This window comes from Perissodus microlepis, chromosome 10, assembly GCF_051167445.1.
Source record: "Perissodus microlepis isolate ML-2025 ecotype Zambia chromosome 10, ASM5116744v1, whole genome shotgun sequence".
NCBI classification, from domain to species: Eukaryota; Metazoa; Chordata; class Actinopteri; order Cichliformes; family Cichlidae; genus Perissodus; species Perissodus microlepis.
In genome coordinates this window covers 3,196,137-3,211,470 of record NC_140470.1, presented here as the reverse complement: position 1 = coordinate 3,211,470, position 15,334 = coordinate 3,196,137, and the positions used below count along the sequence as shown (strand labels likewise).

The 15,334-nt window shown below is 39.0% G+C and overlaps 1 protein-coding gene across 1 annotated transcript; it reads left to right on the top strand.

The window, feature by feature from the left end:
• Nucleotides 1–5,794: 5,794 nt before the first annotated feature.
• Nucleotides 5,795–8,925, top strand: LOC146378615 (collagenase 3-like). Its single transcript, XM_084941486.1, has 10 exons — nucleotides 5,795–5,924; nucleotides 6,088–6,335; nucleotides 6,424–6,572; nucleotides 6,728–6,856; nucleotides 6,967–7,128; nucleotides 7,258–7,378; nucleotides 7,472–7,605; nucleotides 7,709–7,868; nucleotides 7,977–8,080; nucleotides 8,254–8,925. The coding sequence occupies exons 1-10, from the start codon at nucleotides 5,826–5,828 to the stop codon at nucleotides 8,361–8,363; spliced, it is 1,416 nt and encodes a 471-aa protein (XP_084797612.1). The 5' UTR covers nucleotides 5,795–5,825; the 3' UTR covers nucleotides 8,364–8,925.
• The last annotated feature ends 6,409 nt before the right edge of the window (nucleotides 8,926–15,334 follow it).

Below are 15,334 nucleotides of genomic sequence, written 5' to 3'. Positions count from 1 at the left end.
TATGAGTCTGTGGTCTGGGAGAGAGTCTGTAACTCTCTGTCTGCAAAATACAGTATATAATGACCAATGCTGGGCAATTAATTATATAGTTACTTCTTCAAAAAAGTAACTCAGTTTGGCAAACAAAGTTTTTTGCAGCTATTTTTTTAAATGCAGCCAAGGCATTTTTAAATAAACATTTCAAACTATTTACAGAACAATCAGCTGTTCTGCGTCAAATCTGATGCCACACAAATTATTTGTGCCACTCCAAAAATAATTTCTGTCCACTATGAGATAAAGGAGAACAACAGCCTGATACCTGCAGGCCTGACAACAGGAGATGTATCACTGCTGTAACACCTGTAACATTCAGCTGACACACACAACAAAACTGTTGACTACACTACACACTAACTACACAAGATTTGCGCTAAACGTCGCAAATCTCTCACATCTCAAAACACCGCCGTCACTCCTAAAACTTCCCCCGTTTCTTAACAACTAGATGGCACGTTGCCATATCATTTTTTGATTGGTGGACATGGTACTTTTTTGGACGAATAGGAAAGGCAGAGGGGGTTGGGGTTTGTTTTTCCTCACAGGCTTTCGAGCCTTTTTTCTTATAAAACGCCGATTTAACCGTTTCTTCCCGCAGTAAATATAAACAACGACAGTATTCAGGAAGGAAACCAAACATTGCATTTTTTTTTATCACAACTCTGGTTTTACGTGGCCTATCAACACAATTTAAAAACTGGTATAAAGTCCCCAATTTTTCCGTCTGTCCTGCTCACATCTCCAAAAGATTTCATTTTAATTTCAATTCAGGTTAGATTTTTTTTTTGTGCGCAACGCAGAATTTCTGTGCACAGAGACTGTGCCAGCAGTGCGCAATTGCGCACGTGCGCAGCTTAGAGGGAACATTGCCAACAATATAACTCTGACAACAGTTCTATCTGATATTGGGCCACCGTTGTGTTGCTTTGAACATGTATTTTTGGGGGAGAAGAAATTGTTATGTTTATTTGTTTAATAAATAATTTTCATCAATAAACTTTCCTTGTGCCATGGTGTGGTCTTTCTTTGCTTGTGACTTCTTGATGTTGGTAAATACAATAGATTAAAATTGCATATAATATACATATAATAATGCACAACACATTATGGAGTATGCTTCTGTTGTGACCAAAATCAACTCAAAATACTCCCACATGACAGAACCTCCTCCCACCCTGGCTGGCTGCATATCTCTCAACAGAATAATCACTGGTTTGCTGTCTCTCACCATCAAAAAACTCCACAAATCCCGCAAATGATTCACTTCCTTATAAACCACTGAATCAAGTACCAAAGCATTTAATGAAGCTTTTTAATGACGTCACTGATCACGTGACTCTGGCCAAATGAATCAACTGCTTGGTCCTCGTCCAAGTCTCCGGTGATCAGAATGGGAGGGTTCTCCCTGTCAACATTCACTCCTCCAATCTCCAGCTCACCACCTTCTCTGCTGTTTGAATCCCAGGCCTGCAGCGGCGGCTCGCGACGAAAGAAGAAGTATGGTGAAGTGAAGAGTACAATACAATACAACTTCATTTATATAACACATTTAAAGACCAGAGGTACACCAAAGTGCTTCTCAATAGTACAATAGTAGGAAATAAAAAGGATGCGATAGTAAAGTGCAAAAAACACTACCAGATGAAACAAAGCACTAATTAATCGGCAATGCTAAGTTAAATAAATAAGTTAGTCTTACGGTTAGTAAGACTAACTTATGGTTAGTCTTACCGCAGTGTGTAATACAGTGATGTAATATTGGAATTTGTACAGTTTTCATGATTTGAAATGTGTGTTTTAATCAAATTTTGCTGCTAATTTCAATTTTAAATCTCTCTATACAAACATCAACATGTGATATAGAGCTATTCAGCCAAACGTAACATTTATTTTAAGCTCGTGTCGTTCCATCAGAGTGATTTATTTTTTACTTAGCAAAGAAAAATAGTAATTTTCCTGATTAAAAAACATCTTTCCTTTTATGTTGAAACATATTCACTATGTGTGTGTGTCTATATCTGTGTCACGCCCACACTTGACTAATATAAGTAGATAGAAATCTGTGTTTAAAAAGCTGCTTTATTACTTATATTTGAAATATCCAAGGACCATAAAAGTCTTGTCCTCCCTTTGGTGTCTATTAATGGCAGGATGATGTGAAACCATCTGCACAATCTGGATTCTCAATATTACTATGCATGGATCTTAGGATAATTACTAATATATGTCTTACTCATGGCAAGTGAAACTTATGTAGGCGAATTGAAATTTAAAGGCTTTATAAATCATTAGTAATGGTGTTATTTATGTTTATCTATGTTTCTATGTGTTATACTATGAATTGTATCATAACTAACTCAGATGTGATAGCCATCATATTGTGATATGTGTTATGACACATTTTGTATCCTAAATAACATTTCATATACGTTAACCTTTACTCAGTGTTATTGTTCTACTATATACATGAAATTTTAGCCATCTTTCAAAACGTGAAAGATCACCATACATAAAATAGTTAAAAACAATATACAGCCACGATCAAAAGTTTAAGACCACTTGTAAAATGGCAAAAAATCATATTTTGCATGGTTGGATCTTAATAAGGTTCCAAGTGGAGCTTCTGCATGCAGCAAGAAGAAATGGGAGTGAGACAAAACATTTTTTGAGCGTGTAATTTATTGAAAACAACGCTTAAACTGAAATATGCAAAGTATGATTTTTTTGCCATTTCACAAGTGGTCTTAAACTTTTGATCGGGACTGTAGCAAGACTTGTCTGATCTTTAACCATTTCATTTCATCTTTACTGACTGATGTAGATGGAGAGGTGTGAGACATGTTTATGTACTGGAATCACCGTTATGCAATGAGATGACAGGAAACTATTTCCACTGTTGGCATCTTACATAGATGGGTGTTCCTGATAGTAGATGAAAGAGCAATCAGATATGTGAGATCCAGACTGTCCTCTTCTGTTGAAAACTTAAAAAAAAAAAAAGTAAAATTTACTTTAAAGAATTTTGTATGGCTATGTGTGAGTACTGTTATTATTTCTCACATAGAAACAGAACATCATTGTGTGAGAACCAGTCTAGACCAGACAGGCTTCCTGCTTACGCTTTGATGTAATACAAAATTACACATCTCTACTACAAGTGGTTGCAGAATCAACTGCTTTCACCAACTTGACTATTTGTCATCAAAAGGGTGCTTTAAGTAAAGTAGTCATGTAGTTTATCACACTTCCCATGGAAATCTCTGCTTTTCTAAAATCACTATTATATTTTATTATTATATGTGATAATGTAGGTACAACGAGCAACAAAGGTTGATGGAGGGATCACCAATGTCTGTTGAGGAGCAGTGGCCAGAGATCCCAATGCCTATAGATGCTGCTGTCTTCTATGATGGTACTTACATCACTTTTCTTTTACAGCCCTTTAAAATGTCAATTTCTCATAAAAAGAAATTCAATCCAACAAAATTTACAGTACATTTACACTAACACTTGATATTTTTCTGCTCCTTTGCTGTTTGACTCTCAGATTAATAGAATATCTTCACTAACTGTGATTGGAAAATACTTGCATATAGACATAGAGTAAAAAAAAAGATGTAAGGTATAAAGGTTTATAACCAAGGCAGTACTATCCAAGGTACTTAAACCTTTTCATTATGAATACTTTTGAATGTACTGTACACAGACAGTCCTTGCCCCATACAGCAAACACAGTTTGCCACAATACATTTTAAGTTTCAAATTCTAAATGAATATTGATTTCCCCACAGGATCTGTGCACTTCTTCAAGGGAAACTTGGACTACAAATACGACTCCAACTTAAAACGTGTGCACTCCATCAGTCGTGTTAATGAGCTGCTGGAATGTGAAGTGAAGGAAGGCAGTAATGACCACAATGTATAAAACAGAGAAGTGGTTAGTGTGTGGTTAGTCTTACCTCAGTGTGTAATACAGTGATGTAATATTGGAATTTGTACAGTTTTTGTGATTTGAAATGTGTGTTTTAATCTAATTTTGCTGCTAATTTCAATTTTAAATCTCTCTATACAAACATCAACATGTGATATAGAGCTATTCAGCCAAACGTAACATTTATTTTAAGCGCGTGTCGTTCCATCAGTGATTTATTTTTTACTTAGCAAAGAAAAATAGTAATTTTCCTGATTAAAAAAGATATCTTTGCTTTTCTATTAAAACATATTCACTGTGTGTGTGTGTCTGTGTGTGTGTGTGTGTGTGTGTCTGTGTGTGTGTGTGTGTGTGTGTGTGTGAGTGAATGTCTCGTTTTACTGCTGTTGCCTAATTTACCTGAGGCTGAACGTTACTTTATAAAGTCAAAACTCTTCATCCCTGTGTCCAGTATTGTGTAACACTGACACAAAGTGTTTGGGGATAATTACAGGTAAGGTGGAAAATAACCACCTGCAGTCGACTCACAGAAAAAAAAAGTTTCCAGTTTCCAAAATGTTATGCGGTTGGGCACTATTGAATGTGTAGAATAAACTGACTTTAATGTTTCTGGTAAATGGACTGATTCTTATATAGCGCTTTTCTACTCTCCTGGAGTACTCAAAGTAAAGTGAATCTGATCTTGTCTTGGCTCTGGTGTGAGGCACATGTTTAAAGTACATGGTGTGCATTAAGGACAGGCTTTTCAAGAACTTCAGCTAATAGACTTCAGCTTGGTCCACGGGTTTGTTCCGCGCACCTCAAAAGGTGGCTCATTGTAGAAGATGTGGTTGCACAATGGTCGCAAAGTCAACATTAATCATCCTTTCCTGTATGTGATGTGCAGCACTTGAAACCCTCCATGACCAATTCCTGGCAAAATACTTCTTTTCATTTGGAATCATGTTGGATCGTGCAAAAACCAAAGTGTGTATAGTGAAAAAAACACTTTCAATTCCTCAATGCAGTGTTTGACAGAATATTAAATTTATGTTAACACATCCATTACAAGAAAACACAGGTGAAAGTGTTTAATGAGACAAGAACATCTAACTGTGATAACTGTTCTGAGCTTCTTAAATACAGATACCAAATACCATGTGTGAATGTGTGTGTGAATGTGTGTGTGAATGGGTGAATGACTGAATGTAGTGTAAAGCACTTTGGGGTCCTTAGGGACTAAGTAAAGCGCTATACAAATACAGGCCATTTACCACTGAGAAAATGAATTTTTAAATAATTACAGCTAAGAAGGAAACTAGCTCTGGAAACAAAATTACAATAAAGTGATAAAAAATAGTAATAATTCTGGAACAAATACACACAAAGAAAATCCTCAAATATGTGTTTAAATCTGCTTTACATCAGCTATAAAGTCAATTCTGCACAAGAGCTTGAAAATAGGAGTAGTTTTAATTTTATTTCTAGAACTTGAAAGTTGAAAGCTGAGCTTCTGTGAGCTTCATAAAATCATTAAATCAATTTGATTTTCTTCACACTGTGGGATATGGAAGTCAGATCTGAATAAAAATCAAATGAACTAAACTCTGATAATTACAGATGTTGGGGCTCTTCTAAACATTATCTCATGACCAATTTCCTCTGCAAACTGCAACAATGATTCAACATCAGTGTTTTGGGTTTTTTTGTACATGTAACACCGTCATGAGCAATCAAAGCCAGAGTTCCCCTCTTCACCATAAAAGGAGCATTTCGTTAGTCACTGACGGCAGGTAGTTACTCAACACATCCAAACTCCAGCCTATATAACAGCTTCTCACAGCACTGAGACACAAGTTGCACACAACGAGGAAGCATGAAGACTTGGACTCTGAGCATTCTGCTTGGTCTGGCAGTGGCAGTTTACTGCATGCCAGTATCTCAGATTACTGGGCAAGATGAAAGTTTTGCAAAGGTATGTGTACTTGGCTGTTTTTTATTTTTTGGCATAGGCCAGAGTGGACAAACGTTGTGATTATTTTAATTGTCCATCCCATGTTGTTATTTGTCTTGTTTCTTGAGCTTAAACATGCTGACAGATATTTGAGTGTAAAGCTCTGAATATTTCTCTCTTCCAGAACTACCTGAAGAAATTCTTCAACCTCACAGAGGAGGAGGGTCCAGCTGTCAGAAGGGGCATCAGCCCACTGAACAAGAAGCTGGCTGAGATGCAGAGATTCTTTGGTCTCCAGATCACCGGGTCTCTGGATGCTGACACTTTGGCCATGATGAAGAAGCCCCGCTGTGGGGTTCCCGATGAACAGGTCGCTCATTTCTCCACTTTTGATAACAACGCTAAATGGGAGAAAAACAGCCTCACATACAGGTGAATGATCTAAAGACACAACGTAACACACAACGTGAGAAAATGTGACCACACTAATGATTTTCTTGGATATTGTTGTGCTCTGCAGGATAGAGAACTACACACCTGACATGTCTGTGGCAGAGGTGGATGAGTCCATAGACAAAGCTCTGCAGGTGTGGGCCAAAGTCACTCCACTGACGTTCACAAGGATCTACAGCGGCATTGCTGATATTATGATCTCCTTTGGTCGCCGGGGTGAGTCTAAAAACACACTAAGTAATATAATCACTGAACGTTTTTATTGTATTATTGCACAAGACATGACCATCCCACCTATCAGTCAGGAACACTAAGCTTTTTTAGTGTCTGTGTTTTGTTTGGCCAACTCTGAAACTACTATCTTCTAACAGCACATGGTGATTATTACCCCTTTGATGGCCCTGATGGCACTCTCGCCCACGCATTTGCTCCCGGTGCTGGCATTGGAGGGGATGCCCATTTTGATGAAGATGAAACGTTCACGTTCCGCTCAAACACAGGTAAGTTTGTTTACTTTTATGAACTGTGGTGTCCAAATTATTACTCTGTAGCGTGCGACCTGAGTTATCCTTAGCTGTAACCAATTGTCATTCTGTGTTTTCTACTTCAGGCTACGTCCTCTTTATGGTTGCTGCCCATGAATTTGGTCACTCTCTGGGCTTGTCTCACTCCAATGACCCCGGTGCTCTCATGTACCCAGTGTACTCATACAGTAACCCTGACACCTATGTTCTTCCCCGGGATGACGTTAATGGCATCCAGTCCCTCTATGGTGAGTGCTAAATTCTTTTTTTGGTTTTATTCAATTAAAAATATTTGAGTTGACCAAAATCTTAGAAGAACCTGTGCATAAATAATTTTACAACTTACAACAGTGTGATATTTATTAAATTACCTCCAGGTCCAAATGACGAAGAGATGCCTGGACCTACAGCCCCCACTACTCCTGATGCCTGTGATTCAACGATGGTTTTGGATGCTGTTGCCACACTGCGAGGAGAGATGCTCTTCTTCAAGGACAGGTATCACAAAATAAATGCATGAATACCTGAGCTACTGAGATTTGCTGACTGATCATTTACATTAATGTACATTTTCTGTGTGTGTCTTCACAGATTCTTCTGGCGCAACCACCCTCAGAGCAACACACCTCAGCAAACTCTCATCACAAATTTCTGGCCCGATGCTCCTGTTGACATTGATGCTGCTTATGAGAGCCAACAATCAGACCGTGTCTTACTTTTTAAAGGTATGCTTTGCCAGTGTCCACCTAATGCAGCACTCCTTTGAAGTCAGCATTTTTGTGCCTTTACATAGCTTTACTATAAAGTCTACTTCTTATTTGTTGACAGGTCAGAAGGTGTGGGCTTTCAGCGGCTATGATCTTGTAAGTGGCTATCCTAAACCAATATCCAGCTTTGGTCTGCCCAAAACCGTGAAGAAAGTTGATGCGGCCCTCTATGACGAACAAAGTGGGAAGACTCTGTTCTTTGTAGGCAGTGAATACTACAGGTGTGTTCCACTAAGACCTGAGAAAATTAGGCAACCGATTTCCATACAGCAGCTTACAAGTTGTATTACAAATGTTAGATGAATCTAAATACATTTTTCTTTTCCCAGTTATAATGAGGCCACAAAGAAGATGGATAAAGGATTCCCCAAACAGGTGGATGAGACCTTCTTGGGAATGACCTCCAAAGTGACTGCAGCTCTGCAGCAAGGAGGTGAGCAGCAATTCAGGCTTGAAGACCACTGAAACGAGACAATGACTTCTGTTTTTGATATTTCTGTTTTTATCTTTTGAGTTTACATGTAATGAATGATTGCTATTTTAACATGTTTAAAAATCCCTCTGGTCTGTTATGCAGCACTAACATGTAGCATCTCTGTTCTGCAGGGTACACCTACCTCTACAGTGGACCACAAATGTTTGAGTATGCCATGTGGAGCGGGAGGCTGTACCGTGTGCTGAGCAACAGCTACTTCTTGCCCTGCACCAAATACTAGAGAAGCCAGTTTTCTAACTTGCTTAAGGAAGATTTTGAATGCTAAATAAGGCACAGTAAAAAAAAAAGAAAGAAGAGTAACTGTGTCAATATATTTTTGGATATTTAATTTTATTGTTAAAAAGTTAACAGCAGCGTATGTACTTAATACTGTTATTGTTATGTTAACTTTATTAAGCTTTACCATAACTTTTTATTTTGTTTTATTGATGTCACACTCATTATTTAATTTTTCCGCTCGCTAATTGTCATTGTTGTGTTTTGACCTATTTATGTACACAAAAGGTCAAATGGAGTACAGTAAAAATAAATTGACATCATCAATAAGCACATTTTAAATGTGTTACTGTTGTGTTACAATGTTACAACCACAGGTGGATAAAGTACACACACTGGTAACTTAAGTATAAGTACAGATCTTCCTGCAAAGGTTGAAGAACTGCTTCTTTACTCAAGTAATAGTATCGTATTTTTCGGACCATAAAGCGCACCGGATTATAAGGCGCATTAAGCAAACAAAGCAGTCAGATAAGTCAAACTTTACTCAACTCATTCTTCTTGCTTCCTCCACTTTTGTACCATTGAATTATTAATACTGAATTCTGTCGCAGCAGCTCTATTCCCGTGTTGTTGCAGTATATTAATGACTAACCTCGTATTGTGGATGGATTATCTCAGTTGTTCTCCTGACTGAAGTTTGGTCCGTTTAAAGCATCCTGCCATGCGATTGCATTTGTCCCTAACCATCAGGAACCTTCACGTTAACTTTTATCGAGTGGAAAAAAGTTAGCGTTCATCCTCCAGCTTCACTGTGTTTATGTTATTCTAACATGGCTGTGTCACTAGCGATAATTTTGCACATCATTATATGCCAGCTAGTCCAACTTCAGTAACCCTACAAACGTCACTGCTGTTTAGTTTTCTGTCTTCATTTATGTTTGAAGTGATAACAGAGCTGTACGTTTGAATTTTTTCAGAAATCTCTCAGTCTTAACATGCTATATCATGTTTAGGTGGAAGCTAGCGAGCTAACTTCCTGCTAACTTCTAACTCTGTTAAATTTAATAAATTCTGTTTTCATGGATGCCTGGATGTTAAACTTAATTGTTACGCCTGGTAAAGCAGCAACACTGATCATTTTATTAAAGATGAAAGAATTTAGACAGTTTTTAACTCTCAGTGATGCCGCAGTGTTTGTTTGACTTTGGGACCTGAAATGGACGGAGTTTAGGACCCCGATTACTCCGCGAGGCTCCTGACTACGGTAGCCATAATGCTCCGACAATCCATCAAGCGTGTGGCTTCGTAGCTTACCAAAGTTGTACTAAAATTTGTTGATCGACTGTGGCTCAAGAGTTGGGCGTTTGTCTTGTAATCAGAAGGTTGCCGGTTCGAGCCTCAGCTCCGACAGTCTCGGTCGTTGTGTCCTTGGGCAAGACACTTCACCCGTTGCCTACTGGTGGTGGTCAGAGGGCCCGGTGGCGCCAGTGTCCGGCAGCCTCGCCTCTGTCAATGCGCCCCAGGGCGGCTGTTGCTACACTGTAGCTTGCCATCAGCAGTGTGTGAATGGGTGGATGATTGTGTATAGAGTAAAGTGCTTTGGGGTCCTTAGGACCAAGTAAAGCGCTATACAAATACAGACCATTTACCATTTTTTTTAAAATGTTTTTTGACAGATTTTTGAGCGCTGTGTACCACATAAAATCGGTTTGAGGTCAGTAAGCACAACCAGAATTTATACATAAGGCGCACCGGATTATATGGTGCACTGTCGATTTCAAAAATAAAAATAAAAAATTAAAGGACTTTAAATGGTAAATGTACTGGTTCTTATATATCGCTTTTCTACTCTCACTGAGTACTAAAAGTGCTTTCTACAACTGGTGCATTCACCCGATCATACCCATTCACACAAGCACATTATCTAAGGTTTTTAGTGCTTCTATCTGACATTCACTCCAATTCACACTCCAACGGATGCATCAGAGGGAAACATGGGGTTAGTATCTTGCCCAAAGATATTTGGCATGTAGACTGGAGGAGCTTGGGATCGAACCACCAACCCTCCGGTGAGTAAATGACCTGTGATTTTTAGCTAACTGAAACACAGTTGGTCATATTATAATAAAATTACACAACAGAAAAGAATACAATTTGTATTTTTGCTGTATTTCAGCTGTTATGAATCAGTCCAACAACAGTACAATTAGCTACGCCAAACTAACAAGTGTAGCCTGCACTAGAGTGCCTCTTATGTTCAAGCAGCCTTTGAATAACACAACGTTAGCATACTTTGTTTTGTTTTAAATGTTGCTTCACAATGTGCAAAAACAGAACTTCAGCAGTGACAGCACAGTGATATAGTGGTTAGAGCTATTGCCTCACAGCAAGAAGGTTATAATTTTTAGATCCATCCTGGGATCTTTTCCCTTTGTAGGTACTTCAAATTCCTCCCAACAGCCCAAAGACATGCATGGAGTTGGGTTAATTGGTGATGCTAAATAGGCATGAATGACTCTGGTGAAGCCTGACACTGGACTAGATAAGTAGACAAAATACAGCAGCTGCACCTTTGACTTACAGATATATGTAGCAAACTACACTGAAAGAGTTGGTGTTTATAGATGCACAGTGACAGGAAACAACTCACCTCAAATATCTTAAACCTAAAGTAATGAGCTGTTTTGATAATGCAGTTATACAAATAGAGATATTTCTGTAAAAATGTAGGAAGTGATAGTCAGAAAATAAAGAAAAATAAGTAAGTAAAATGGTAATAGTAAAACTATCTGCAAGTTTTACACCTGAAACTATTACAGCTTTATGCTAATGGATAATGGTGACTTTAGCATATTATTATGCTTAATATTTAGCGTATATAAAAAATAAAATAATTATCACATTTAACCCTATAGCTTTAGCTAGTACACAAGCATGCTAACACAAATGATATGTCAGCATTTTGATGTGATGAGGGAAGGTCACAGGATCACCAAAAATATTACAAGTCATTCTGAGTACTTTTATTCAAATTAAGTTCTAATTATTTCATAATGGAAGTGGCTGAACTACAGTAAAATCATATAAAAATAGATGCACCATATAACTATTGAGAGAAAAATTCAGAAAATATCAGCTTTGATTTTGAATACCGTGATCATTAGTTCATTGGTCTCAGCTTACATAGTTCACAAGTAAAAACAAAGATTTATCACTGAAGCTATTTCACCGTCCTGGGTCCGTGACCCAGTGCTTTGTGTTCTGTGTTATTAACAGTGTTGGGACTAACGCGTTATTAAGTAACGCGTTACAGTAACTACGTTATTATTGTGGTAACGACCACGGTAACTAGTTATTATGCCAAAATCAGGAACGCGTTACTCGTTACTGGGATTTAGATAGGCTCGTTATTCGTTACTTCGTGTGGTGGCTATCGCGGAGCTTCCACAGATTCAGTAACATTAGCAAGTGGTGGAGGCCAGCAGGTGCATGAGAGAAAGGGGAGGCAGGAGGAGAGACCCGAGGCGGCCACCGGTCCGAGTATCAGGTGAACTGAACTTCAGGTAAGAAGTTATGACCTGCAGTCTATCTGGGTCAGATATAAACCAAGTTTAGTTGGAGTTTATTTTCGTTGTGCTGACTTTTTCGTACTGCGTGCTAGCTAGCATGACGGGGTTTCTATACAGCTGGGTGGTGCTATGTTACTGATGTTGAACTTTATTTTGTTCATACGGTTAATTATTAGAGTTGCCAACCGTTCCCTAAAAAACGGAATCGTCTCATATTCAGAGAAATTATTACGCGTTTCGTATTTAGGTGAAAAGGAACAGTTTGTCCCGGACTTCAGCTACAATGAAAAAGACACAAAGCTGGAGTTATTCTGTGTTTACGCTGCACAGCTGCCTCTTCTCCTCTCATTCTCTCCCCCTCCCTCTCCTGTTGCTACTTTAATCATGAAACTGATCAATGATCAGCTGATCGGCTTTTCCCTCTTGTTTGTTTATCGCCCACTTTGCGCCAGAAAGAGGAAACCACCGGATGTCACGTTAAACAACAGCAGCACGTTTGATCAGCTGTTGTTAGAATTTATTTAATATTACTTTCTACTATCAGCTGATGTTTGCTGGAGCCACAGCTGTAAAGCTGCTGGTCATGATATTGGTTTGTATATCTGGTGAGTGGGAAACCAGATGAAACCAGGAGATGTCCTTACTGAATCATCAGAGCTGAACAGGTGATGGAGAAACAGGTTTACCTTTTAGTTAACATGAATGAGTTGAAGGGAAGTTATGAACTGTTTCTGAGAGATAAATAACACCAGGATCCTTTTCTATGTAGCTGACAGCTGGTAACTGTGCAGGGGCGGGTCTAGCAAAGTTTTGCCATGGGGGCAGGTAGGGTATTAACAGGGAGAGGGGGGCACAAAGAAATACTTTCTTATTCTCATTTCAAATGTCTAGCTTTTAATAAATAATTATCTGAGTCTTACAACAAACGATTGATAGATTGATACATATATACCATCAAGACAGTGTACATCACTGTCACAACAGTGTTTGTTTTCATTCAAAGGCTTTATGATTTTTGCTATAATGGTGGGCCGGTCTATAGTCAAAATGCCCAGGCTGATTTTTTGTCCCAGTCCAGCCCTGTATGCAACTCATCTGCAGTCTGGTGTTACCTACATCTTCCTATTCGGAAGGCAGAATTTCTGAGTTCTGAGTACAATCAAAAGCACCACGACTGCAGTTTTTGTGTTGGATGTAAAAAGCGCACAGGACGCTGTGACGTAGGCTAGAATCATGGCGGTGGTCAACGACGGTCCAGGCGTGGGATTTCTCTCGTGGAAATATGCACATAATTTTTTCCTTTGGTTAGGTGGCACAGTGCACTTGTGGCAAGTAAGCAAGCTAGAAGACTGGCACTCTTGCTGGGTATCCAGTTAGCAACACATTAACAAGAGAAGTCTGAATAAAACCAAAGTTACTTTCCCTAGTAACTAGTTACTTTGAAAGTAACGAGTAACTTGAAGTAACTGAGTTACTTTTGATGGAAGTAACTAGTAATGTAACTAAGTTACTAATTTAAAGTAACTTACCCAACACTGGTTATTAATAAGCTTTGAGTTCATCGTGGTTTATGACTGCTAGTGTTTTAGTTCCTGTCTTGTATTTCTAGCTTTCTAGTTTTTCTGTTTTGTGATTTCTAGTTCTTGGGTTTTGTTCCTGTGCCCCTGATGTTAAGTGTAGGTTTAATTCTGTCATGTTTATTTTCTTGCTCCCTAGTTGTGTCTCATGTCGCAGTTTGTTACTCCTGTCCCTGTGCTCCGTGTTTGTCCTATTCAGTGTCAAGAGCGTGCCTCTGTGCCTGTCGTGTGTTTCCTCTTTTATTTAGATAGTCCCTGTCCTGTGTGCAGTGTGTCTGATTTTGCTTCCCTTGTCTCATTAGGTCTTATTTGTCCCAGCTGTGTTGCCACCTGTTCCCAATCCTCTCATTGTCATGCTTGTGTATTTAAGTCCTTTGCTTCGCTGTTAGTTGTTGCGTCGTACCCTTACCGTACTGTGTTTTTTCCTCCGAGCGCCCTGTGATCTTCGTCCTTAGTCTCTAGTTTTCAGGTTTCTAGTTTTCTAGCTTCCCAGTGTTAGTGATGGCCAAATGAAGCTTTCTGAAGCATTGAAGCTTGTGTTCATTACTCAAAGCTTTTCAACACAGTCGTCTTTGGTGACATCTGGTGGCCAAAAATATGAAGAGCAGCTTGAATCCACAAAATAAAATGAACTGCTTCATTATGACTGCCCATGCTACAGAGTGGAGTTCACAGTTGTTAGGTTTATGTTGGCACAAACCTGTTGCTGGAACAGCCGAGGCAATTTACTGCAACTAGCAAAAGCAAGACGCAAGTCACCAGAGCTCTTTGTGTGATCTTGTGCACGAGGGAGATGACTGAGACGAGCACTGTTCCTGCCGCTCGAACCCCAGTCACTCTCAGTCAGCTCCCCTGTAGCACTGCCTTTTATTGCGGTTACATGAATATGCATAGGTTCATTAACATATGACATCTTACACAGGCGTACGTGTGAACAAAGAGTACCTCGTCTGTGTGTAGTGTAGGTATGTGTGTGTGTCTGTGTGTGTGTGTGTCAAGATGTGACCCTGTGAATGATCTGCTGGCGCCTGTGAGTCCAACAGTTCACCTAAACAGACACAGAGTAGGTGTCCTCCTATACTATAAATCAGAAAAAGAAGGTACGACCTCTCTCATGACCTTAGGATGTGTGTGTATGCCAGAGTGCTCTGGAACGCACACAGAGTCTTTGTAGACTACTAAGGATCAGACATCCTGTCATTATACAATCGATTATATACCTCTAAGCATATATGATTATATGTTTCTAAGCATATATAACAATCCAACAATATAACTCTGACAACAGTTCTATCTGATGTTGGGCCACCGTTGTGTTGCTTTGAACATGTATTTTTGGGGGTGAAGAAATTGTTATGTTTATTTGTTTAATAAATAATTTTCATCAATAAACTTTCCTTGTGCCATGGTGTGGTCTTTCTTTGCTTGTGACTTCTTGATGTTGGTAAATACAATAGATTAAAATTGCATATAATATACATATAATAATGCACAACACATTATGGAGTATGCTTCTGTTGTGACCAAAATCAACTCAAAATACTCCCACATGACAGAACCTCCTCCCACCCTGGCTGGCTGCATATCTCTCAACAGAATAATCACTGGTTTGCTGTCTCTCACCATCAAAAAACTCCACAAATCCCGCAAATGATTCACTTCCTTATAAACCACTGAATCAAGTACCAAAGCATTTAATGAAGCTTTTTAATGACGTCACTGATCACGTGACTCTGGCCAAATGAATCAACTGCTTGGTCCTCGTCCAAGTCTCCGGTGATCAGAATGGGAGGGTTCTCCCTGTCAACATTCACTCCTCCAATCTC

Excerpts from the sequence above, each read along its gene's own strand:
- LOC146378615 (XM_084941486.1), top strand. The coding sequence starts at position 5,826 with ATGAAGACTTGGACTCTGAGCATTCTGCTTGGTCTGGCAGTGGCAGTT. Across the intron at positions 5,925-6,087 it reads AAGATGAAAGTTTTGCAAAG|AACTACCTGAAGAAATTCTT; the intron begins GTATGTGTACTT and ends TCTCTCTTCCAG. Across the intron at positions 7,606-7,708 it reads CCGTGTCTTACTTTTTAAAG|GTCAGAAGGTGTGGGCTTTC; the intron begins GTATGCTTTGCC and ends ATTTGTTGACAG.